The sequence below is a fragment of the Varanus komodoensis genome, unplaced genomic scaffold (genome assembly GCF_004798865.1).
Source record: "Varanus komodoensis strain SLA01 unplaced genomic scaffold, ASM479886v1 scaffold2, whole genome shotgun sequence".
NCBI classification, from domain to species: Eukaryota; Metazoa; Chordata; class Lepidosauria; order Squamata; family Varanidae; genus Varanus; species Varanus komodoensis.
In genome coordinates this window covers 24868892-24894833 of record NW_025335568.1, presented here as the reverse complement: position 1 = coordinate 24894833, position 25942 = coordinate 24868892, and the positions used below count along the sequence as shown (strand labels likewise).

At 38.9% G+C, this 25942-nt stretch overlaps 1 protein-coding gene across 40 annotated transcripts in view; it reads right to left on the bottom strand.

The window, feature by feature from the left end:
* The window catches only part of ANK2 (ankyrin 2), a 347388-nt gene that overhangs the window by 147437 nt on the left and 174009 nt on the right, over positions 1 to 25942 (bottom strand). For 28 of the 40 annotated variants that reach the window (XM_044429238.1, XM_044429278.1, XM_044429253.1 and 25 more), the window contains exon 1: positions 1974 to 4432. The exons of the other annotated variants lie outside the window; for them this stretch is intronic. In XM_044429238.1, coding sequence (XP_044285173.1) covers positions 1974 to 2108 — 135 coding nt within the window. In that variant the 5' untranslated portion in view covers positions 2109 to 4432. Of the gene's footprint in view, positions 1 to 1973; positions 4433 to 25942 lie in introns of those variants that run through there. 40 annotated transcript variants of the gene reach the window in all.

Here is a 25942-nt window from a genome sequence, read left to right as displayed (position 1 = left end):
GTCAGATGGACTGGCATTACTGTAGCTGAGTAGAATAAAATGCTGATGTGGCAATGATGAAGCAGACTTGACACAAATAGTTGCATCCTCTACCCAGTATTGTCTATTGCTATTCATTCTGCATTATGTGAATTTAAACCTGTTTCATATTAACTGCATATCTTTATATTAGCAGAGCCAATACCCACTTTGTTTATTTCAGTGTTCATTTTTTTTTTTTTTGCAAAGTTCTAAAGCCTTATGAAATCTTGTAATAATGGATGGGCAGTGGCCAATACGGCCAGTAAACTCTGGCTGAATCAGTTGTACAATTCATGCAACCAAAAGTAATGATCCAGAAAAGCAACCCAAGTATGCATGTGTTTGTATGTGGAAATGTTTTTTTCCTGATTGGGACAGGTCAGCAAAACTTTCTTCTCCAAGTTCCACTGAGCTGCCCCATTCTAGTTGCTAGCAGCTTCTGGTGGCTTTTTAACCTCGAACATCGCACTGCACTAGCTAGCATCTTGCAAGCACATGGGCAGACTGTTGTTGCTTGTCTGTTGTTTTTAACTATGTTAAATATATAATAAAATACTTTGACAAGAAAACTTATTTTTATACAAACATCCTTTATGTAAGCTTTCTTTCACAGTTTTATAGAAAATTATCACCCCAAAATTTCAAAATACCCTTATATTTTAGATCAAGATAGAAATATAGTAATTATTATGCATTTTTCCAAGTAACTAATATTTACTAGTTAGGAACATATGATCCATGAAAGTGTAATATTAGCCACATCACAACAAATTACTGCAAAAGCAGCAGGGGCAGGTGGAATATTCAAGAAGTATAGGTGGAGATACGAACATACCACATGATCACCCATAAGAGACTGTGAGGCAGAGCTTTATATTGCTACCCTGTATTACAAGGGAGTATTAGCTCTTACACCACAGAATTCTCCCCTTGAGAACTCCAGAATGCAATGAAATATGCAATATACCATTCTTTTGTTGTGACACCTACCAATTCTGCCAGATTAACTCTTGTACTACTAATTCAGACATCCATTTATACTTCCACTGGGTCCCATTCAGCTTTGAGTGCATTCAAACCTACTTATTTCACACTAACCCACTTTTTTGCTGGACATGAAACTACTTTCAGAGTGAATGTGAGTACAATGGGCTGAATCTAGATGCTAATACAGGGAGTAAGCACAACTATAAAAATAAATAAAACAGGTATCATAAATTGTACATGGAAAAATACTATGACATAATTAGCATTTCCCCCCTCCTGCCAGAGGCACCAAAGCTGCAGTCCAGTTAAACAGTTATTTGAAACTCAATGAGACCTACTTCCAGGTAAACATGGATGAGATTGGGCTGTATAAAACTTATATTCTTACCCAATAATCACAGGAAATATCTGTGCACCTTGTCTTAGTTATAACAACTGCAAACACTGACAACCTGGAAGCTTACATTGACCAGCATAAGGATGGCCACCCCTGTCATTTTCAGTGTAAATCTCCTACACTAGAATAGTGCAGTCCATAAAAGGCAGTTTATTGATTTTAGGCTCTCAACCGAGCTAACAGTATAGTCTCCCTTTTTAGGATGCCTACTCACTAGAATACATTAAATAACTATCCTTCATTTCCAGATGCAATTTATTTGGAGATGGTCAGCCTGTTTCTTACCATCTTCACATTTTAGATATAGAAAACATGTTCCTAAAGCTGCTTCACTCACGGCTGGATCTCTCGACACTTACTGTCCTGCTCTACCTAAGAGCAACTTAAAGAAACAGATGCCTCTACTACATCGCTCACCCAACGGCAACTTAAAGACACAGATGCTGCTATTCCATTGCTCAATGCTGCCAACAACCAACTAAGCAAGTTCTCTAAGAGGTCTTCCTAATAGTTGCTCTGTACAATCACTTAGCCCTCATTTTCTCAGCTATGCTGCATTTAGACTTACCAGTCCCTCAGAATCTTTACCCTCTCCATTGTTACAGCCATAGTAGTCTGGGATTTTATCCACATCTTGTACGTTCCCTTGGATTCTCACACCCTTGTCCGTGTGACAAGTCTGGCAAACGGGTGCATTGCCCATAGCAGTTTTCCCGATAACTCCTGCAAGTAGGTTTGACTTGGCAGTGTGCAGAATGCTCCAAAAGGGCAGTTGACCTTTGACAATCTGGAAGGGTATGCAATATTTCTATGCCTTGAGCCCCTGAGCTCCCCTTGCCAGAGTTGTGCTTCTGCTGGCTGGCCTGTGTCAAAAAGAAACCTCAGCAACTGCAGACAGCATTTAGTGACCATTTCCAATTCAGGCGCTGCTTGTCTATTTTTACACCTACTAGGCCAGCTATGCATGTAAATTGAATGGGGAGGGGGAGAGTTACATACAGGCAGTCTGACTAGTACAGAGTTAAAGTCCTACTGTGTGAAATGCCTCCACACACAAGGGTTATTGAATTACCCAGCTGCATGCCTTTGAATGTTTTGATTTTTTTCTCTCTCTGCAGCTCACATTATGCCTTGGTGCTTGCCCAAAGCATTACATTTCAAAATGCTGCATGCTAATGCCTTTGTAGCTTCCAAGAGAGAAAGGGTAAAAAACCCTTCCTTATATAATGATTAATTCAAAATGCCAACTATTTGATATCTACCATAGAAATGCAACCAAAATATCTGAGGGCATTAAAAAAATGTCACATGGTAGTTAGAATCAAACAATCACATTTTGTGTTTATGCTGAGTTTGCTTTGAATTCTCACATTCTCATAGAATAAATATGCATATATGGTAGAATTACAGCATTTGAGTACAAGCTACTTTTTAAACAAGTGATTTCTGTTTTGTTCTCTACCATTTGTGTATTCACTTTTAACATTTTCTCAAAAAGAACTACCATGCCCCCTCAGAGTCACATTGCAATATTAAAAGAAAGTAAATGATACCTTGCTGATGATATAACTAAAATTATATTTAGTACTATAGAAATTGATGTAAAATATACAAAATAGTTATGCAAAAGTAAGTGCAATATAACTGCAGTGTAGCCTGGATAACTGCAGATTTAGCTATGGTTTTAGCTGCCTTGGTACATACTGATTTTATACAAAATTATTTCTAATGTATCCAGCTCTTTTCTTTGAAGATTGAAATTATTCAATACTCACCTGTCAACAGTCCAGCATCTTTATTGCCCTACTAATTTTTACCCAGTTACCTTTCATGTCTTTAGGATTTATGATGAGATAGTAGTATTTTTCTTCCTTTAAGATTACTGGTCTATATGGAATTTACCCTCATGATAATTATGCCAAATTAATTAAAATGGACCCACATGTCCCCAAATGTTCAGCCTTTTGATATTACAGTGATTTTTTAAAAAAATATCCCACCTTTCTTATCAGTTTACTGACGTATTTATTTTTTATTTTATTTTATTTAGGAAACTTCTATGCTGCCCCATTCGCTGAAGCCTCGGGGCGGCTCACAAAAGTATGTGCCAACTGCACAGCTAGGTATTTTGATGTGGCTCCTTGAGTGATATGAACATTTAACAGATGATACATGCTGAGGTTTCCAAACAGGCTTCATAATGTTCCAGCTGTAGTGCATTAGCTGTACATCTTACCCTGTGCCTGTCATATTTAAGGAAGGCAAGACCTGAAGAAAAATCACCCCAGGCATACCACAATTCATACTGATCTGACAGGGTATCAACAGGGCATCAACCTCTGAGCCATTGGTGGCCCTTCCATTCTCAACTTTCCAGTACTTAGTTCTCTGGATAAGTGGGAGGAATTCATGGTTCATCTTTAAAAAGGAAAATGAAAATCTTTCAGTGCCTCAAATGGTCACAAAGTTACTGCAACAAATCAGAGATACACAATTAGTGCAGGGGCCTGGTGGACTGTGATTTCTCTCCCAATTTTATTTTCTGCCACCTTATATATATAGTGGGGAAGGGTCTCCCTGACCCCTCACTTTCTGCTGCAAAAATAAAGGAAAGGGGTTGCAGTTAAGTATTCCAAAGGAGAACAGCTGGAACACCAGCATTTATCCTCCTTTGAAGATGACACATGAAAAATTTAGTACAATATCACTATGAAAGCACATTATATAGGGAACAGATCTCTAGATTTGCAACTACAAATCCATAAATTCCCTTCCTTCTGGACTCAAAGTTTTGTGTACATGAGTGGGGCGGAGGAAGCACTTCTTTAAGAAGGGAGCACGATAGCAATAGTGGAGAAAAAATAACCACCAAGACTTTTTATGTCCTTCCTTTGGTCAGATTAACACTATCTTCATAGAATCATAGAACAGTAGTGTTGGAAGGGGCCATGAAAGTCATCAGGCCCAACCCCCTGCTGTTGCAGGACACCAAGTTACACCATCCCACTCAGATGGCTATCCATCTTCTTTTTGAATGTCTCTAGTGTGGGAGAGCCCACCACTTCTCTAGGCAGCTGGTTTCACTGTTGTATTGCTCTGACCGTGAGGAAGCTGGGTTGTTACAACTTGAATTGATTATTCCATGTAGTACACTCTGGTATCAGTAAGAAGAGATCCTGGCCATCCTCTTTGTGACAGCCTTTGAGGTACTTATAAAAGGGATACCATGTCCCCCCGCACTCTTCTCTTCTCAGGACTGAACATGCCCAGTTCTCTCAATCTGTCCTCTTTGGACAGTGTTTCCAAACCCTAGATCATTTTGGTGCCCTCTTAATAATTTAAAAAGAGGTATGCTTTGTATATGAGATCTCTGTACAGTAACTCATGCAGTTTGAAGAGGTCTGTGGATTAAGAACATGGGCAAAATACACAAAATGCTTTTAAAGAATTCATAAACAGTTTTAAGCCAAGAAACAAAGCCCATGAAACCATTCAGAAGTAGGTCAGATAGTGATCAACATGCTTTTCTTTAAAAAAAAAAAAAAAAACAGCTTGCAGATGGGACCTGCACTGATATCCAAGACAAAGAAAATAAGTTTTCTTCCTTTCTTCTTAAAGTGTTAGCTTATCAAAATGGTTCAAAGTTACTGTGGGCAAATTACTCACACATATTTTTTCTCCTTTGCTAAACTCAGGTTAGGCACAGCACACAGACTAGATGGGTGCTTAGAGACCTCAATCTCAAAGTCTTTATGAAGGGTAGAGGGTTCTTGGTTATTAATAAAGGTATTATTTGAGACTGTTTCTCAGATCTATCCTACCAGATATCAACTAAGGAACCAAAACCATAGTCTAATTGTTATACTCTGTTTGGTACATCAATCTATTATGTAAAACAAACAATGGAAATGTATTCACACATACACGCTTTTTGAAAACAGTTATTCAAAGGAGGCAAAAGGTAATTTATGAGACTTAATGCTTCAAATTCTAATTGGCTTATTATGCCACGAAGTACTTTATCTCAGTCTTTCCTGACAGTTTTCTAATTGGTACAGAGGGCATTTTAGCATTGGATAAGTATTTGATAAGTTTTTTTTTCATTATTTTTTGCAAAATAAATGTAATCAAGAATGTTTACTCTTCCTTGGTTAACTTATCAAGGGTCTTTTTAACTATACAATGTATTCACAGTTGTTTCAAATTCAGCTTCCAAGTAACAGCACTAGTATTATACAGCTGCTGTTAAATTGCGCAGATTAGAACCTTATTAAAAGGCACCATCATCTGTCTATCCTTCTCTCCAAATATACTGCAAGGGCAGGCAGTTCCTATCTGCTGCATGTACTGATGGTCCAAGAAAGGATTATCTAGACACCAACCCCTTTTCTAGCTACCCTTGGCACAAATGCATGAACTATGAATTGAATAACATGGATTGAACTCAGAGCATGAATCTTTACCTACAGCTGATACAAAAGTGTGGCTTCATGACTAGCCTGGAAAGCTTTTCACTAAATTTTCCAGTTCTGGTTGCATTCCATCAATGTGTTTTAGAGCATCTTATCATATGACTATATTTATCTTCTTTGAAAACTGACATTTATTGACTTCTGTTCATTCTAAATATGATCCATGCAATCCATATTGATGGTATACAACACAAAGAAAATGATGAGAGTCAGACTGTTGAGAAAGGCATGACTCAGTACAGCAGCCGCCAAACATCACTTGGGCTTTTCCAGATGAAGAGAACCTATAAATCCATATACAAACTTGGTACATTTGAAATTTAAATACAAAGGAAAGCAAAGGCAACATAGGTTTCCTCTCCACACACACACACACACACACACACACTTAATTCTTGTTTTAAAATGAAGATGTATATCTAAAAATAGCATTTTTTAAAATAGACATATAATGCCAAATTGTTTGGAATTTTGAAAAACCATTATATTTAAGAGTATGTTCCTAAACTGTACTGTCATCATCATGATCTTCATGTGTAACTACTGCTCTTTTCTGATGTTCATAATTTGCAAAGATAGATAATCTGATAAAAAATATCTGATCACTTATTGCTGAGTACACAAACACAGTTTAATTTGAGCTATAGGCTTAGGTCTTTCACTTGTGCATATTCTAACTGGTCTTCTTCAAGTCCTCAAAATTTCCTTTCCTCCTCTGAATTTTTCTACAATTAAGATGCACAGGTTACAGGAAAAGGTTTGAAGTCTGGTCCCTAATTGCACTAGTGTAGATGGATTTGAGTCATGACAATAATATAAGATGCAACCTTGAAATGTTACATTGTAAATGTCACTAACACTGTGACGTTTACAATGACAAATTATTGACAAATTATTTGCTCACATTTTTGAATACTAAGCCACTTCATGTTTAAGTAACATTCATAAATACAGATGCTAGGAGGAAATTACAAACTAAAGCATAAGGCTTCTTCTAGCCTTACTACTCATTAAATACACAACCAATTAAAATGCTTATTCTTATTCATCTTTTAAAAACAATCACCAGAAGGCCCTTCCTATATATGGAAATGTTCAGTGCATTAATCATAATAATCCTCTCTTACTAGTACTCGAGAATGAAAAAGCTTTTAATCCAAGACATACCATATGTCTCTAAATCCAAGCATAAAACTAGACAAATAAACAAATCATTCTGTTAAACAGTGTATATATGGAAAACAGGAATTGTGTATATGTGCATCATTCACACTGAAACCATATCAAATCCAAATGGTCTAAACAGCATTTCAATCTTACATAAAGATATTTTAGTTTGCAATAAAGTTGCAAATATAGATAGCCAAAAAGGAAGAAAACTATATAATACAAGATCACTAGCTGAAAGGAAAAGAAAAGAAAAGGGAAACAGCAACAACCATATTCATAACCATACTAAATGAAACTCATTTACTACATTTTACAATATATAACAGGTGGGTTTGTAGCACAGTAGACATGTTTCTGTGAAGAGGACAATGGAAGAATCATCTTCCATTTTCAACTAAGCACTGATTTGGTTCACCTTAACCAGACTTATAGTTAAAAATAACTATGGCTTGTTGTAATAAGCCAGGATCACAACTCACAGTTCAATATTAGCTTATTCAGACAAACCCTAATTTAAACTAAACATTTCTCCACATTAGATAAAACAACGAATTGTAGTCAACTGAAAATGGATATAGGTATTTCCAATTTCTTCCTCACAGCTGTACCAGAAGAAAAGAAGGAAATGTACAAGACTGTGGCTTGCGTGTATTACACTAGAGAACAATGACATATATGACTTGGTTCATAAGGAAATGGAAAAAACTAGAGTTACATGAAGAACTTCCAACAAAAAGCACAGCGTATTGGCATTTTATCAGCCTCGCATCAGCAAGAAAAATCAAACAAACAACAAACATAAGGCATCAAAAAGCTTGTATTTCAGCTGTTCATTCAAAAGTATGGCACATTAGCTATTTCATAATTAGATATTCTGATTAAAACATGACTTATCATATATAATATGCAATCTTATAAATGCTTACTTGGAAGGTCTCACTGTATTCAGTGGGTCTTATCTTGTAGTAAGTGTTTAGGACTGCAGCGCTAGATTATAATAGGCTGACTTGACTTAAAAAATAACAGGATGGCCATGACAGCTAGGAATGATGGATTCCAATATGTTTGATGGGCACCATATTGGGAAAGTCTGTTTTATAGTGGAACCACTCTAGTTTCCCAGTTCTCTTTAACACTGCCTATTCTGAAAAGCAACAAACATTATATAAAATAAAATTTCAAATTATTTTTATTTTGTGGAATTTGGTTCACAGTTGTATGAATTCTAAGTAAGCCTTTATTGATAAGTTATCTACATTTTAAAAAATAGTTCATGACAATAGCACATGCCTGAAGGAGAATTATATCAGACATGTAAAGCTAAAGATGCTTATAGAATCCAGAAAAAATCCTATTGTAAGATATTGCAAAGCAGTACCTCCAGCTGAATGTATGAGTGACTGGCATATTTATCTCGTGGCATTTGCTCACTCTCAAAGCAGAACTCAGAGAAATATATAAACTGTCATATCCCTGTATGTTTTCAGGACTGACCGGGGCTGCTGTCTGAACTCTGCTACCTATTACAAGTGAGGACATTGGATAGTATCCAATGGTGGTATATTGCAAATGTTTCTGCAATGTAGCTAGTACAATGGGAAAAAGTGGAAATTTGTCTCTAAATTTTGGCAGCAAATTTCCACTTTGTTGCATTAGTTAAATTGCACAAGTGTTGGTTTATGCTAGTACAGCAACATTAGTGCTAGGATACCACTGGATACTACTGATGGGATTCAAACACATGCGGGTGGAACTTCCTTCAGCTGAAGAAATCTAGATTTGTCCATCTTTGGAAATCAGGTCTTAAAGTATAAGAATCTTACAATGAACATGGGCATCCTAGCAATTTTCTTTAAACCAAAGACTGTAGCCCTTTTATTTGCACTGATGGCTTCATATGGGCCAATACTACTGAGTTTATTTTCGCAAGTTCAAAAGCAAGTCAGTGGATTCTGAAACTGATATTGCTTCATTCCCCCTGTGACTGCATAAATTAATTGAGCAATTCATTTTACATTGCTTCTAACTAATGGACTTGGAATTGCTCCTGAAGAGGGTAAATTGCAAATGGGACATATACAGAGTCTAGCTATTGTTTTTAAATTGAAACAGGCACTGTAAACCCATAAATAAACCTGAGCATGCATTGTGAGCAGAACTATTCACAATGGCCAGGCATCCTCTTTTTCAGAGTGCTGACTGCTAATATGAAGAGCTACTAATAGCCAACCGACTGCTTCCACTTCATAACACCAGACTGTAAAGTATATATACATTTTGTATATAAGGCCAATTGGTCCAAAGCAGTAACACTTTCATAGTATGGGTGTCTTATAAATTAATATAACCAGCTCAGACACTGGCTTTGTAGCCTGACAGTCACACCTGTATAGTCCTTCTTTGTTTAGTATCAGAAGAAGAAAAGTCAGCAAACTGGAAGCTTTCCCCAGATGCATAAATGGTTATCTGTGACACTGAATAGTAAAGTAAAAGTACCACGGTCTATGGCCTATCCAAGGTATCAGTAAGGTGGGTAGAAACAGTTATCTCCCTATGAAATTATGACTTTTCCAGTTGTGTCATTCATGCTTTGAAGGGCCATCCCATGCAAGCCTGAAAGAAGGTTAAACTTTTGCTTAAACATGTCACTGTCCCCCAACAAACTAGGCCTTTGGAAAATTTTAAAGAGTTTTAATAATGGATTGCTATTGTAGCACTATGGGCTTAATTAGAGGAAAGGGTTTTGTTTTATTCTTTTATTATTGCTTACTTCAGTTTGTTATCTGCTTTGGTCTTTTCTTTCCCAAATCACAATTTTACCATCTGTAAACCTACTTTTTAAAAGTTAAATTCGGACCATTTACTTCTGGTTAAGGTAGTCATATACTTTGAAAATTGATTAAAATGCAGCTCCAGAATATAGCTATGCTTAAAAGCTGTGGATCCAGACAGACCCCAGTGGGTCAATTCCCATCTCTAATGGCAATTCTACACCACCACACCACACACCATTTAGGATGACCATTGTCCTCAGAAACAGAATGTCCAGGAGTATAACAGACTGCAGCATGATTGGGGTGGGCTTGAAAGTCCCCCTGTACAAGGAAGAGATTACCTGTGCTTATTTAATCCCAGTCTATGTGCCTGATGAAACTTCAGGTCCTGCTATATATGTAGCAAGAAGCACTTTATGACAAAATGACCTTTAGTCTATAAACATTAGTGCATCAGGTATTAACTGAAATCTTCTTTTAGCAAAGACTGAGAAATAGCAGTACTTTAGTAATGCGTAATTAGTTGTTCTCATTACAACATCCTAAGCACTTGGTATCTCCATTCAACGATTCCTCAATGTGAGAAGAGTGTCAAAAAGCAGTAACAGCTTTCCACACCCAGTCATTTATTTCCTTACTGTTACTAACATGTTTAATTTTAAAAGAGTACCTCTGTACATAGTCGGGAAGAAAGGAACAAGTGGAAAAGGATAAACAGTTGAAGTGATAATTGGTGTCGCTTAGGATTCATATCTCTCAAAAAGAATTCTGGTCTTTTTCAGTCTGTTTATTCATCAAAGAACTAGTATCTCATCTATAGATCTCAAACATCAGTGTTTACTCTTCATACTTTGCTCCAGGGCCTAATTTCACAATGGCGTTCCTGCTTCAAAAACCTCTTTCCAATTTGGCTCACTGAGTTTTGGGCTAGATGACTTGAGGAAGAGACTTTGATATTTGTTGATTTTAAGCTAATCATCTTGATGGGGTACTTGACAAAGCTGTATGCATTTCTTGTGATTTGTGCAACTCTTGTATGCCCTCCTCATTTGCTAGGGATCCAGACTAGTCACATTAACCCTAAGAATACTAGCACAATGTAATATTACTTTGATTGTATACTGGTCTGAAAACAGGTTCCCTGGAAGATGCAGAATTAACTTGTCCTTTATCATCACATGAGAGTTCCCTTGCATGCTGCGGACTTCAGAAATGTCAAGCAGTGACACATTATGCAACCTAGCATAGAACAACCAGAGACACTAAATAATTAAAGAAAGGCTTGCATTATTAAACCTGGAACATCATAACATGTTCATTTGCAACAGCATAAGCTAGAACAACATAAAGCTCTGAAGGCCTGTTGTGCTTAAAATATCTTCAGCATAACTGTGGCAGTTATGAAGAGTCCCTGCCTATCTCCTTCCATCACCCCAGAGGACACAAGCCCAGTTCAGTACAACTCCCCGCATACTTGAATCCCTAGCCATAAGGTCCTCTGATAATCCTCAGTTACAGCTTCCTTCTCTCCTAGTGGGATTAGATTGCAACAAGGCCCTTTCTGCTACCTATTTACACTTCCAACTCTGACATCCTTTCTTTGCTCAGTCCTTGTGTTTTCTGGGGACACTTATTAGACCACTGGCATAGCATATTCCACATCATTTATGCTTCAATTTATTTGTCTTCTCAACTCAGTGGAGAATTACTATGGAGCCACAAACATCTTTACAATGAGCACAAAGCATTTGTTTTAGACCTGCCCAAAATGGAACAATGCGTTTTAGCAACAATAAAACCATGCATGGCATGTTTCAGCAAGACAAAGAACTGTCATCCAAAAGCTTCAGAGCTGCCATGACATATAACAGCTTTCCCCAACCTGGTGCCCTCCAGATGTTTTTGACTTTAGTGCCTATCCACCCCAGCCATCATGGCACACAGCCAGGAATACAGTGTGTTCTATTCTAAAAAATCAGGAATATAGCTGGTTGAGGAAGGCTAGCATTTCTCAATTAACTATGTACAAACAGGTTCTTCTGTAGATATCGTATAGCATGAAAAAATACTATGATGCTTTGCTGCAAAACAACAATCCAAATTGGAGTTGGACTTTGGAAATTAGAGAACAAAACAAGAACATAAGACTAAAAGACCAGCATTCTGCTGTCCAAAAGTAGCTAGTCAAATACCACTTGGAAGTACAGCACAACAGTGATCTCCATTGTCTTGCAGTTTGTACCAAGCACCAGATATTCAGATACTTACTGCTTTAAAACATTTTAGAATTGCTTTTCATAGAATCTTTGGGTTGCATCCAAACTTAGTCATGTAGACTCACTGAAATCATTGGCCTTTTGATTTCAATGTGTTTAAGTATGACTAGGTCTGTACCCATTTCATATACTTAGAGGGGACTTTCACATTTCCTTTTGTTATAATGACTTAATAGCAGTTGAAAGACCTATATTCTCATCCCTTTTCAAAGTAACCTTGTTGAGATCCCATCACCACATTCCTTCTCTTAATTATACATTTGTTTTTCCTTTAGACTTCAATCATCCATAAACCCAATCACCCAAATCCATTCGGTGGTCTAAGGGCCCTATGAGAGACAAAAAGACATCGGTATTAAGGTGCCCATATCTGCTATGGTACAGAGGACAGATTAAAGTGTCTTCTGTTTAAAGGACTAGCCAACTCAAGTCTGGGTAAAGATAAAAGAATGAGAATAGGGTCCTTGACATTGCCAATCAGCACATATACCTTGGACAGCATAGACATCCTGGTAATATCTTCTCCATTATGGCAAAGCATACTGTACTCCTACTTAAATTTTAGTAATTATTTCCAGATTTGTATAGAAATCGGCTTATACAAAATATGCACAAATTAATATCTTCGTCTTCTTCTCCTTTGCTTTTTGTTGATACATAAGTGGCTACCCTAAATCTGTGCTATCTCCCTTCCTCCTGTCCACAGTTTTACAGACCACTATTTTTTGTCTACCTTTTAGTGACCTGCAAGCCCTTCACTCTAAAGCAATTTTTATGTAAGGAAAGAAAGGAAAAGTAATTTATGTACTCAGACTAAAGATGTGCAACTAGTGGCCCTCCAGAGGTTTGACTCACAACTCCTAACAGCCCTAGCCAGCATTGTTAATGGTGAGAGATCATAGGAACTGGAGGACAGAACATCTGGAAGGTCACAGGTTCCCCAACCCTGACTTAGGGAACATCATACATAAGCTGTTGTCCACACTATCGTCTAGTAACGTTCATGAGCCAAGGATATTATTACATTTTAGCACTTCAAGTACAACCCTGGCTTCAGCCATTTCCTTCATGGAATTATTCCAATATTCTTTATTAAAGTCAACACTTCACTTGCCTTATTTGTTTGCATACTCTTTCCTGTGGCCTATTTATCTGTTTCAAATAACAAGAATGGCTTTGTTATATTAAAGCCTGTTTATTCTTTATGAGGCTAGAGAGGTTCAAAAAATGCTCTCCTACTTGAAGTAGACACACACATACACACACTCCCAGAGAGAGAAAGAGAGAGAGAGAGAGAGAGAGAGAGAGAGAGAGAGAGAGCGCGAGAGCGCGCGCGCACGCGCGAGCGAGCTGCAACAAAATATTGCAGGGTGCAATGTTTTCTGTTCAGCATTCCAGCCACTACATACCATTCTCTCTCCATAAAACTGCTTTATTTTCTTTGAACACTGGTGTTCTTCTTGTGTGTGGGTGGTGCCATTTAGACTACATAATCAATGTAGTCACATCATAGCCTTAGAATCAAAAATAGAAGGAATGATATATTTGTTCAAATTATTTTTATTTGGCTTTATTTGCCATCATTATCATCATCATCATCATTATTATTATTGATTTCATTCTGTATCACCCATAGCCAAAGCTCTCTTAAGTAAAGAGAGTAAAAATCACTGAAGCTTTACTTTCTGCTCTACTGTTTTTCCTTATCAAATTTAAGATAGTAATAGTAGGACCCTTTCTTTTTTGCTCTGTAAAGCACGGTATACATTGATGGACAAGAACAAAGCTTGAAGAAACAAGATTTCTGTATTCTGTATTTATTTACTTTATAAATAGCAAATCAGTTGAACAATTGTTGCTTGTATTAAACAACCATTTACAGGGATGCTATAAATTAGTTAAGTTCTCATGTTAACTTTACATGCATATAGATGTCTGTGGAATATCTGCAATTATAAAAGAGAATACGTACACTTGCCTGTTAACACACATTAAACCTTCTTGCTGATAATATTAATGTTGCATAGCATGTGCTTTATTTATATGTTTCCACTAGCGGGGCTGGGTCATTGAAAACCTCCCCACTCCATCACTTGGTTCCTTGGATTACTGCTTATGGAACACTTCTGTGGATAGCACATGAAAGGGACTAGTAATTACTGTACAGTAATTACTGTATTACTGTAAAATATGAGTTGGAGGCTGAAGTTTCACAATCAACCAAGCTAATTTTCTGTTGCTCTAAGAAGCAAAAAACATGGTTACTCTTGGTTCTATAATTGTTTCTGCCTGGAAATCTAACATTACTTGAAAGAAAAAAAATGACATTAGATAGTAAAGGCAGCACTGTCTGCCAAAACAAGAACAAAGCTTGAAGAAACAAGATTTCTGTATTCTGTATTTATTATTTTGTAAAGCTTTATGCCTTGAATAAAGATTATTTTGTTTGCTCCATTATTCTCAAAGGAGACCAAAGGAACTGCATGAGGTTATCTTGCTGGAACAGTTACTCTCCACATGAGTTAGTTGGCTCACAAAGGAAGGCAGGTGCAGGAGTTGAAATATAATTTCAAGGATGCATGTGTGAAGTTATGCACTGCTGGACATGGAGCATGGAATATTGTTTTATTGATCACCCACAGCAGTCTAGTAGGAGCAATATTAGAGTCAATTAAAGGTTATCAGCTTTGAAAAGGTTGCTTACTTACATAATATGTACATACATGTGCAAACAACAAAGAGATGCTGAATGTGCTTAGGCATATATCACAGAATATAGTTTCCAAGGATTACTGCCAGTCTTGCACCTACATTCCCACTCCGCTAAGAAATAAATATCAGATTCAGAATAGGGACTCAATACGCTAAGCTAATTCCCTTGACACTGAAAGGTAGATGCTGTTTCAGGATCACACATTTGGGTCATGAGTATGTTTGACATAGATTATGCATTACCAGCAAACATTTTACCTGTTCTAGAACTGAGGATACATTTGTTATATGGATTAGTTGCAACATTTAACAACAGCAAAATTGCAGGAAAATAAATGCAAACAGAGCACTTAACTCTGTCTCAGTGTCAGTTAACCATGTCTCAGCGGCAGTCATTTGTGTTTGTTGATCATCAATATTTGCTGTGTAAATTGCAACCAACAGAAAGACAAACAAGTGGGTCCTAGATCAAATCAAGTCAGTTGTGATCTAGAAGCATAAAGTATAAAACAGAAGTTGCAGACTTGGGCACATTATGAGAAGGCAACACTAGGGAAAGTTGAAGGCAGAGGAAGAAGCGGGAGACCAAATACAAGATGGATCAATTCCATAAAGGAAGCCACGGCCCTGAGTTTAGAAGAGCTAAAGCAGGGCTCCCAAGGACAGGACATTTTGGAGTGCGTTCATTCATAGGACTGAAACGAATTGACAGTACATAACAACAAGGACAATAAACTTATGAAATCTGAGCTGTCTCTGATTTATATAAACTTTGAGACCATTGTTAGGCTGTCTGGAAAAGTGGGAGGGTGAGGCTTACGAGTTCTATAAGAATAAGTGTCCATTGTTTCGGGAAGTATAATGTGTAATTCTCCAAAGGCAAATATAATACATGTGCAACTGTACCCCTCAGGTGAGTGAGAAAACTGACTGGGGTTCCAGGCCCAGTATTAGTCCACATTTCAGCCATCATCCCAGAACTAACAGCTAAAAGGATTTTGTATGGTAAACTAGAGAAGTGACAACACAAGCCTCCTAGGAGAGGACAGCATGTACTTTGAGGACATCTATCACAATGGAAACCAGCTGCATTGGACTTCCGAGTGCTGATGGATGGTTTCAATATTTCTCATGGGCATTGTTTTATGACTGTCCCTTAAATTGCACTTATGCCTCAAAAACCTAAATTACAAAATTCTAGAAATTAATGCCATCTGAGTCCTTTAAAATAAAAAACTCAAGCTCTTCCACTAAAATTATAATTTCATTTATTAGGCACCCCAGCACATGAAGCACACACTTTGAAGGAGGAAAAATGGATGCATGATAATCAGAAACCATTTTTATGGTGTTTCAGTATCTTAAAAGAGCTGAAATTATGGCTTACATTAGGAAAGTGCTAAAATAAATTCTTGAAATGAAGATAACCATATACAAAGATAATTCTTCTATAGGAAAAATAGTCTGTTTAATTGTGCAAGCTTATATGGTTTTGCAGGAAATTTAAATCTCCTTTAATCATCTAATGCTGTATTCCTCAGCCAGGTACTCTCTAGATATGTTAGGGAAATACTAATCAAATAGGTCATAATGCCATCCTCTAATTCTGCAATTAAGGCAACTGTTTATAGATTAAAAGGGATGAACAATTTACTGTACCTGTAACTAAGCAATTTGCTCAAAATATAGGGAAGGGCTATATCTCAGTGCTAGAATACACGCTTTGCATGAAGGAAGCCCCAAATTCATTCTCTGGCATCTCTACCTGAGATTATAAAATGCATACCTTGAAACCCTGGAAAGCCACTGCCAGTCTGTGTTGACATTACTGGGTTAACTGGACCAATGGCCCGATTTAGCTTGGCTGTATATGGAAGAAGAGTCAGAAGAGCCTGGACCAATCCTTGACCCCATGATGTAACATTGGAAGAGAAGGGTATGCCAATGAGGGGCCCTGCCCATCTCCACGGAGCACACCCAGAGGGGTGGGTCCCAGAGTTACTGAAAAGGCAGGATCTTGGTTAATTGCTTTTAGTTAGGGTTCAATAAACAGCTTGTGCATGCTCAGAGACTCTTCCTTTTTTGCCTAATTGCTGGCTGGATGTACACTGGAAATTAAGAGATTTGCTAAAGAACTATCTGTAGTCTGAAAGATAGGAGGAGGAAACTTCCAACATTTCACATTTTCCTATGTTCCTAATGGTTTCAAACCAGGAAATATCTAAGGGCATTATTTCAGCATCAAAGCCACTGGCTTATTGTTAGCCTATACTGAAATAGTTTATATCAGCTTAGTTACGGGAAGGCATATTCCATGTATATGGAAGTTATGGCCCACCAGATCTTGTTAGACTACACATCCCATCTCCCCCAACCATTGGCTATGCTAGGCAAGGGTTTCTGTAGCTTGAGTCTGTGGTAGAATGGAAGAAAAAAATGAGTCAGCGGCATGATGGGGCAGCTAAATAGACAAATATAGTCCTCACATTCATCAAAAAAAGTATAGTGGTAAGAGCACAAAAAAAAATTCTGGACACTGCAGTTTAAAAAGAATAAGAACAAACTGGAACATGACCAGATGAAGGTAATGAAGATGACGTGAGGCCTGACGCCTCTGCCCAAAATTGAAAGAGCTCGATGGTTCAAAGACATTTTCAAAAACAGAGGGGTGCAAAAGTAGGGGTGCAAATAATAGCATTATTAAGTCACAATAAGGATGACATACAAATTGCAACGAAGTACAATCTCTTAAGTGCTCAAATTGCCGGCCTTCAGAAGTTAACATTCCGGTAGTCTAGTTTCGGCACTCAAGCATGCTTTGGCACAGGGTGAGCAACTCTGTATAATTCTTATAACTGCATACCTACTTTTGCAACCCACCCCGCCCTCCATATATTACTAGGATAACCATTATTGTAGATGATGGAGTTAATCCAGTTTTTTGAGGGTAGGACCCAAACCATGGATCCAAATGACAAGAACATGTGCTTTTATATTACTACTACTAATTAAAGGTATTTATTTGCTATTTTAATGTCCACCAGGGTGCTGCTTAGAGTGACTAAACATTAAGGAAGTTCTGACTATGCAAGCCATTCAGCAGTGGAACAGACTGTTTTGCGAAGTGCCTTGAGAAGTGTCAGTCCTCCTTCATTAAAACTTTTAAAAGTATAGACCAGATGACTGACAAGGAATTCTACAACAGCAGTTTTCTTCCATCACTTGGAAGTCCCTTGCAACTGTATGATTCCATAAACATCTGGACAACTGCAGATTCTCAACCCCTGGAATTCATTACCCTCTGAAAAAGGAACAAAAGCACTTTTCTGGTACTAAATGCGCTAGTGCACACGGCAACAGCCACATCAACTTACAAGTAGCATTAAAGCAGCAGCCACAGTGGCTGACTCCACTTGGCCAACAGTCCTTGCACAGCAGTTACCCACAAGTACTAAATCATTTTCTTCACTCTCAGTAGAAAACCTTTAAAGGACTTTCTGGTGGTGTGAGTGGCGGAAAGTCCATGAGATCCAAATTCCTGAAAGAGAGGTCGTTTGTTGAATTGACGGATTTAAAAGTAAAAATCTTGCAGTATCAGGGAAATCAACACGAAGCATACTTTTAAAGCAGGGGTGGAAAAAAGCCAGAATCGGATGTACCGACTGATCTCTGGATGATTTGCAGGAGGAATTTCTGTCTCCTGATGGTTTCACAACAACAGCAAAATATGATTCCCTCAACATGCCTCCTCCCCAAAACACTTCATTCTGCTGAAATGAAGAAAGCTTAGAGTGACTAGGACTGGATTTTTCTGTGAAAATATTGCTCTGTGAAAGTATTGAAACCTGTGTTTAGTTCTGGTATTCAAATCAAAGTTGTTCATTCATTCTGTATGCTTTTTGAATCAGGCCTTCGCTGGCATATCTTGGGCTTCTATGGATCCATCCCCCAATAACCTTCAAGTGTGAAGCTTTTTCACCCATTTTAAAGCATGATGGTGGGACATGGCTTATACACAAATGAGACTCCTTCAGTACTTCAGATTCCCTTATATTTTTGGTGTCAGTGTACTAAAATGGTACAAGAACCCTGCAACAACAATAACAGCCAATTATTTCAAGTCAACACATAAGCAGTTCCGGAAACCCTCTATGCATATCTGTTTACAATGGCCACTCTCCCAGTCATTCTTGCCCCCTCAAAGCTGGCATTTACTGGAGTACTAAACCGGTGTCTGGCCTAGATTGCTTCTAAGGAGGGCTGAAGCACGGAATACTGCAAAAGAATGAAATGGAATAGAGCAGGTCATAGGGAGGCGTTTGAGAACTAGATCTCACTGGAAAGGCGACTCTGTGTTGGATCTACAGCATTTCAGACTGTACGTTGGTGGAGTACATGTTACTTCATGAAAAAAGATTAGCAGTGCAGAGAAACTTGCGTGTCAATGGAAAGTGTGGTCTAGAACACTTCTCCCTAGCATCTGGTTTTCTATTTGGAGAGCCTCTTAATACATCCAATCATGTTCTCCTCATTCTTGCTCTACCTTCATTGTTCAGTCTCCCCATGTTTCTCTTGGTTTGCAGCTCTGTCAGACTCTTGCCTAGACCCGTTTTGTTTGACTTTCTCTAGTAAGGTCCAGTCCTTAGAAAAAGAAACCTAGCCAGAGACTCTTTGGAACAATCTGCCCCTTCAGTGTAGGCCCTAACATTAAGCAGGGTGAGACAGTGATCTCAGATGGCCGATCCTGAAGGGAACCACCCATGGGGTTCTCCTGAGTTCACACCCAAGCTTCCCCTCTACTGGACTGAAGAGCTGTGTGCGCCCTAATTTGGCCTGTTCCCTTCAAGTGTGGTAGAGGATGCTATCCCACCTGAAGTAAAATTCTACTGGTGGGCCACTCAGCTTCTGTATGTAGAACAGGGAAAGAGGGCTTGGAAAACACTGAGCTTCTTGGAATCAAGCTAGTAGCTGGTATCATCACTGCCATAAGCTTCATCACAACACATAAAATCACTGAGTAGAGATGATCAATCTCTGATTCTCTGAATCAACCACCCCTAAGCTGGGGTCCTCCAGATTCTGGACTACGTCTACTAGCTTTCCTTGCTATTGGCTAGGCTGGCTGGGCCTGGTGTGAGTTGAAAACAGAAATATTCAGGGGACCACGCCCATGCCTTATTATACAGACAGGCCAGTATTGCTCAGACTTTATAATTCCAGCCTTCTCTGAACATACTGGCCGCCCAGAGAGCATGATGCTAACAAACGCCTTTTAAACAAATCTAATAAATAAATAATACTCAACATTCCTTTCATACCATAGTCTAAAAACGTCAACAAATATACCCACTCAGCTCTTATTTCTTCCTCATCTCCTTCACTCCTACACACAAACCCTTTCATAGAGTCAGCTGCCCTCCCTCTTCCTCCTTGGCTCCCATAAACACCCTTTCCCCATTTCAGTTTTAATATGAGGCGACCCACAAAAATCACAGTGTAATTTGCACTGTAGGAAAACTTGTACTTTGGCTCTATATTATAATAGGCCAAACATGCCAAATGGTGCTGCCTCTACACTTGTGCTCGCTCTCTCGCTCTCTCTCTCTCTCATGCTCACACCTGTGAAAGAATGAATGCATACTGGGCTTCCATCGTTCCCTTAATACAGAGAAGCAACCAAATCATATCAATTCGCTTTTGTGATCCCAATCCTATCAGGTTTAATGCTTTTCATCTACCACAAAATTGTGCAATATTGTAAAAAGAGGCTTCCGTATCTTCCAAACATGTACGTTATTTTGCAATATACAACATTATGCTATTTTACCCTTTATTACATATGCCAACATGCATGCAAACTATATGTTAATGCAGACTTCCACAAGAAAGAAGGTAACGGTCTTAAACCACACCCACCCTGGTATAAAGCAAGTTTGCTATGCAAGTGTGGTGGCTATTTATGTAACAGTGAGTGTGCAGCCGCAGTGAAAGGCAGACACAGTGAGGCTGGTAGCTGAATATTAAATGGAACAAAGCAAGCAGAAGCACAGTAATTCCCTTGTCTATTCTGAGCACTGACCTATTATTTCTTATAATGGAACATCCCGATCTCTCCCTCCTCTATAGACAACATATTACTAGCATGTGGGCTGCTCTAAGTCTGCCTGGTTCCAATCAAGGCCATGTAGCAGCTTGTGTAAAAGCAATGCCAGAAGGGACTGATTTTAATTATACCCAACTTTAATTAAAGAGCCCTAGCATCCGGGCTCAAAGCAGATTCATAACAACAAAGAGAGCTTTCCAAAATCAGACCAGCACAAGGTACCCTTCTCATGGCTATGCATGCATATATATAAGTTTGAACTATATTTATACACTCTGCATCACAGAACTATATTGTATATCTCTTATAAAGAATAGTATTTACAAATATATAATCAAATGACTAGCTTATGCTGTAGTGTCTCATTTAGAGGATTAAGATAGTAATCACAATCTGCCTGCAGCGGCTACGTATTCCAGGACTGTCCATATTAGAAATAGCATTCATGTTCTGATAAAGAGAATTCTGATGCAACTTAATGAATGCAGCAAACAAAGCCTTTGATAAGTCAGAGAGATCACATCAGGCATCCCATAGGTATCTGCAGCTTAACGAATGGGCAATTTAAGAAAAAATACTGTAATGAATTCAGCCTGAATAATTCATTTCATGTCACAGTATGGAAATTAGATGCATTTCAGAAACATACTGGGGAAAAACAGCAGGAATAGTAATTCTGGTGATTTACTAAATCTGTCTGTAAATTGGAATTGTGGCATGACTGGGCCTTTGCTCACCTACCATTGTGCTCAAGCATAGAGCACAAGGAGGAAAGTGCGTGCGCAGGAAAGGTGACAGTCACTGTCCTGGGCGCAGCACAGCAGCACTTTATCCAGGGGCAATATAGATGAGTTGGAATAGTTTGGCAGTACAGATTTTTCAAACCTCTATGCCTCTGAAGGCAAATGCCATGTGTGAGCTTGACTCTAAAATAGATGAGTGGCCGTGAGTTGCTAAGATCATGATCACAATGCAAATGTTCCACAAGATGTCCAACATTACTGTTCTTATATTATTTTCTTATGTAAAGTAGTTATACATCTCTCTGAAAAAAATACTTCTCATAACAAATGAAAATCTGGCTAGCGTGTGTGCGTGCGCATGCATTTGTGTGGTGGGGGTACTTTAAAAAAGCAAATGAATTGTCACTAGCAATTTAGTCCTAATTACATCTCAGAAAAAGTAGCACAAATGCTTTAGAGAAGAATGTTGGATGAACATTTCTCAGTACTGAAAGCTGGAGAAATAACTTAAAACTTGCAATGTAAATTGGCTTAAAAAGAAATAATCTAACATACTATACAGCATTCTGCTACCTTAGGATAAAACTCATAGGAATGCTAGAGCTGAAATACAGGACTGGAGAGAAACATACAGGTTAGAGACACAAAGTATCTAACCATAATGCCTACTTCAGTATCATCACTGCAAGCAGCAGAACAGGAAACTGTTTACAGGATTTAAAATTGATGCAAAGCTGCATACTAATAAGCAGACAGCAAAGAATGGAAGGGGGGAAAGGGAAATAATGTCTCACCTCAAAACCTATCTTGATCAGAAAACACAAAATTGTCACACTCCCTGCCAGTAAACATTTTTCAAACAGCTAGAGGCACAAAACACCTGGCTCCCAAGTGATCAAAACAGAGTCTAGCTGCTTTGAAGATAAAGGGAACACAGGATTAGTAATACGGCTCATCTTCATATGCTTGCACCCATGTGATAAGGGATTATTTCATTTCAATAAGATCAGTCGAAAATGTGGAACTTTTTTCTATAAAGGGTGCAAATGGAAATTTTGGAATGGAAAGAGAAAAGTGACAGTGCTGCATATCATGCAGAGAATAAGTGTCTATGGATCTTATATGGAGGAAAGGTGAGTGATGATAGGGTATGTTCATTCATACCTTGCGTTTCCGATTTTCCCTAGAGATTTTCCTCTGCCTCTTCCTTTCCTTCTCTTTCTCCTTCTCCCTTTCATCCATTTCAGCCTCCCGAACTTTTTTAATAGAAGCAGCTGCGTGAGCCATTTTTCAGAGGGGAACACCTGCTCAGGGGACTCAATTCCCAGCACAAAGATATCCAGGCGGTTTGTTTATCTCGCAAGGGCACTGACGAGGTGATGCTGGAAGCGATAAATGCACAGGGCAATCTTCTTCTCTTCCTCCTCCTCTTCAAGCACTCTGTGATAAGTCACAGCTGTGCACCAGCCTCTGCAGCATCCATAATTCAGCACAAGACAGGCATATCCCAAAATAAGTGTCTCTCTTACTCCCCACACACAAATACACATGTAGACAGAGACATGCACAGAGCAGCATAGATAGCAGTGAAGTAGAAGCCTTACAAAGAGCAGGAAGTATTTCAGAATTCCTGTGACAGCTGAAGAAAATCCATGCTAGACACCAATTTCACCAAATCATAAAGGTCTGTGGGATTCCTCCAGATGGGCTGCGTCTTCCGGATAGACAGCCAGGATGGAGCCACCTCTGTAGAGCCGCTGGAAGTATGTGGGTGGGTGGGTGGGTGGGTGGACAGCTCCTTGCAGCTGCCAGCATCACCTCCTTACAGGGTGAGAAGAAAATGGTGCAGTCTGACTTAATGACTTGCTGCTGCTGCTGCTGCCTTTGCTACAGCACATGACATGCTACGCTCTTCTCTCATCCCACCGGTCTGTCCTTTCCTTCCTTCGCTTTTAGCATAGTTATTCCCCTCTCTCCACCCAGAGACAAAGAAATTAAGTAGAAGCAGGCACAAATGTTACTATATTCAGAGCAGACCAAATGCAGCCGTTTCAATCTGCAGGTAGTCACTTCTTTGCGGAATACATGGTTGACTGAGCTAGAAGAGGGAGAAACCACAGAGAAAAAGGCTGGGGATATTCAGGTCCTCATTGTGCCATTTTTAAATCCACATGAGGCTGCATTAGGAGAACTGCATTAAGCAGCAAACCCAGTGCTGCTCTGAGGGGGGACTTTGATGAGGAAAATATGCAGCATAATCTGGGCTCAGCCTGTCCCAACCAGCTGAACTCAGAGGGGGAAGGGTAACAAAACATAGAGTATCTTAGACTGCATTATACATTACTAAAGGCTGTTGTCAGCCATTTGGCATGAAGATTTGTCCAGTGCTTATACTAGGGATAAAAAACCAGAATGGTTGTTGGAATAACAGAGATGAGAACAGAGAGTGCTTTTAAAAAAGACAATTATCCCATCCCCAAATGTTTCAGATGTTATTTTGTCTTCATTTACATGAGAGTCTATGATCCCCTAGGATTGCAGATCCAGCAGTTAGAAGCTGCTTTTGCAAAACACCAGCCTCACTTTTCCAGACAGAATTTGCTCAAAATCAGCAAGGCTGCTCCTTTCCAGATATATGTAAACAGCTAGCCTGGTGGGCATTCATCGCATTGCAGAACCACAGCAGAAATGTGAGGCTCTGATTTGCAGTACAGTTCTATAAATGGACTAAAAAAGCAATTAAACTGTACCGAAGTGCAAGAATTTCAACTAATATAAGTAGGTGCTCCTGCCACCCAGAACCTGGGTGCTGGGAACAGAATAGGAAACCTGTTGGGGTCTTTTCCTCCCACTGCTAACAGTGTCTGTATCTGGAGCTGACCAATGGGCATGAGATGACACTGGAGTTCACAAGGGTGTTTATTTTGGGGCACTTCAGTGTCCATGCTGAGGCCTCCCTGTCAGAAGTTCATGATCATCGTACCAAGTATAGGCCATTTATTCCAATGCATCTTGGGCCTGTATTTTTCTGCTGGATGAGATGAAGATGATTTGGGGGTTGTAGAAGTTACAATTCCATTGTAATTGGCCAGTTGCTACTTGTCTGGGTTTCGATTCAGAGGTCCCAGAGACTTTGCAGGGAAGAGAAAACTACTGGGATATCCCACCGCAGAAGACTGTTCAGTTTCTTTTGGCTTTTGAGATTTTCCTGTCCCAAATTGGTTGATCTTGAATATAATAAAATGCCCCAGGCAAACACTTCTGAATGTGATCTCCTTCCATGAGGAACAATGTTAGTTCTTTATGATCTAAGAACCTAACAGCAATGAAATGACAAAGAAAATGGCTAGAATAAAGAGTCATGATAGATAGGATTGAATTAGGCAGAACTCATTTAGAGCCAACTTTGTGGTATTGATGGCAGCACAAAAATCTTACTTTCCACCATCAGTGCATGCACTCACAGCCAGCTAGTAGAGTTGCTCTTAGTCAGATGTCTTCTACATCTTAATGCGTCTTAGGGAGAGGAAGAGTGATCTGCAGCCAGCTACAACCAATATGGGAGGCATTCTGCAGATTAAGTTACTCATGGCCATTCCAACTTAGAAGCTGCAATCAGGGAAGTACCAGTAGACAAATTTGAGGTACCTCCTTGTACAGTTATTTAGGATGGTTTTCTTGTGCAGCCTGATGATATGACAGTTCTTAGAGGACTGAGGGTAGCTACATGAGTATTCAAACCCTTGCCCATGCAGAGCAGCCAGAAGTAGTTGAGGCAAGTAGGTGGAGACAGACTTGGTCACCTCAGTGGATACCCTCCACAGAGAACTGAACAGAAGGAGTGCATCCCGGTTGGTTCTACAGGGTCCTTCACCACCTTTTGTGGCTATCTACCACAATATTGCCTACAGACTGGCTCACAGGAATAGGACTGGTGCTGTGGTGACTTTGACAGTCTGAGGAACTTCCATTCAATACCATGATCACTAAATTACAGTCTTCCTCACAGTTCTGTCTAGACTCTCATGAAATTAACAGTTATATGAAGCCATTACAGGAGGTAGAACAGGGATTGGTGTCACCAGTATATGAATGACATCAAACTCTATCTCTCTTTTCCATGTTTTTCCAAGAAGCCTGTCCAAGTTTTCATCCTGCTGAGCTAGTAATGTTTCCTGGCTATCCCTGCTGCTATATTTCAAAAGCATTCTTTTAGTTCATCACTGATTTCTGCTGTACCTGGAGCTGCATTTTGGTTCAAAGGAGTATGGAAACAAATAAGCTGTA